The sequence below is a fragment of the Fonticula alba genome (assembly GCF_000388065.1).
Source record: "Fonticula alba strain ATCC 38817 unplaced genomic scaffold supercont2.6, whole genome shotgun sequence".
Taxonomy (NCBI): Eukaryota; order Rotosphaerida; family Fonticulaceae; genus Fonticula; species Fonticula alba.
Window position 1 is genome coordinate 1,170,045 of NW_009242976.1, and position 1,095 is coordinate 1,171,139.

Genomic DNA, 1,095 nt, shown 5'->3' on the forward strand with positions numbered 1-1,095 from the left:
GGACCCCGTGGAAGACGAAGATGTCCCCAGGCAGGAGCTCCGGCTCTTCGGCCGCAGCAGCAGCCGCAGCGGCAGCCACAGACTCGGAATCCGAGTGGTCGGACTCCTCGCCAGCGGCTTGCTCAGCCTTGCTGGCGCGGCGCCGGCGCTTGCGGCTGGCCTTGCGCTTGATCTCGGCCTCGGATCGCAGGCGGAAAATGTGCGCCGCCCGGCCGCCGCCCTGGACCACAAGGAAGTTCCCCTTGGGCCCGGCGAAGGACACCGAAAGGACACGATCCGTGGTCGGCCGCGGGAGGACGCCCCAGAGGGACACCGCCTGCGGGACACCGCCGACGGCCGCCCCGGCCGAAGTGGTCGTGGCACCAGCAGCGGCAGTGGACGTCTCCAGCGAGTGGGTGGTGACTTGCGCCTCGAGGGCCTCGGCGGAGACATGGTACACACGGACCTCGCCGCTGGCGGAGCCGGTAACCAGGTACCGCTCATCCGGGCTGAGGGACATCGACAGGACGCTGCTGTTGTGCCCGACAACCGTCTCCATGCAATGCTGCGTCTGCAGATCCCACAGCTTGACCAGGTTGTCGGCCGAGCTGCTGACAATGTGCCGCGCCTGGTTGGCAAACACAAGCCCGGTAATGGAGTCCTTGTGGCCGCGGAGGCTATCGAGGTGACAAACAGGGGGAGAGGGGGGGTCAGTGAAGGGCGGGGAGGGAGAGGGAGAGAGGGAGAGGGAGAGAGGGAGGAGACACAAGGAGAGCTATATGGTGGTCCATGGCAGGGTAGTGCGACAAAAGGAGGGGAAGAAAGAGAGGGGAAGGTACCGGAAGAGACCGGTCTCCTCGACGCAGTCCCAGACAACAATGGCACAGTCGCGGCTGCCACTGGCCAGACGGACGCCAGCCGCGTCAAAGCAGAAAGCGGTCACGGCCGACCGGTGCCCACTGAGCACCACGCGCAGGGTGAGTGTGCGCGTGTCGAACAGGCGCACCGCGCCATCGGCATAGCCCACAGCCAGAAGATGGGCCTGGGGGGAGACGGCGAGGCTGGTGACCATGTGCGAGCCACCCTCAAGACGGGCGGCCTAAACCCAGGGGGGGG

The 1,095-nt window shown here is 67.0% G+C and overlaps 1 protein-coding gene across 1 annotated transcript in view; it reads right to left on the reverse strand.

The window, feature by feature from the left end:
• The window catches only part of H696_03921 (hypothetical protein), a gene marked incomplete at both ends in the record, with an annotated part of 4,350 nt that overhangs the window by 2,800 nt on the left and 455 nt on the right, over positions 1 to 1,095 (reverse strand). Inside the window, 2 exons of the mRNA XM_009497789.1 lie at positions 17 to 656; positions 819 to 1,078. Coding sequence (XP_009496064.1) covers positions 17 to 656; positions 819 to 1,078 — 900 coding nt within the window. The remainder of the gene's footprint in view (positions 1 to 16; positions 657 to 818; positions 1,079 to 1,095) is intronic.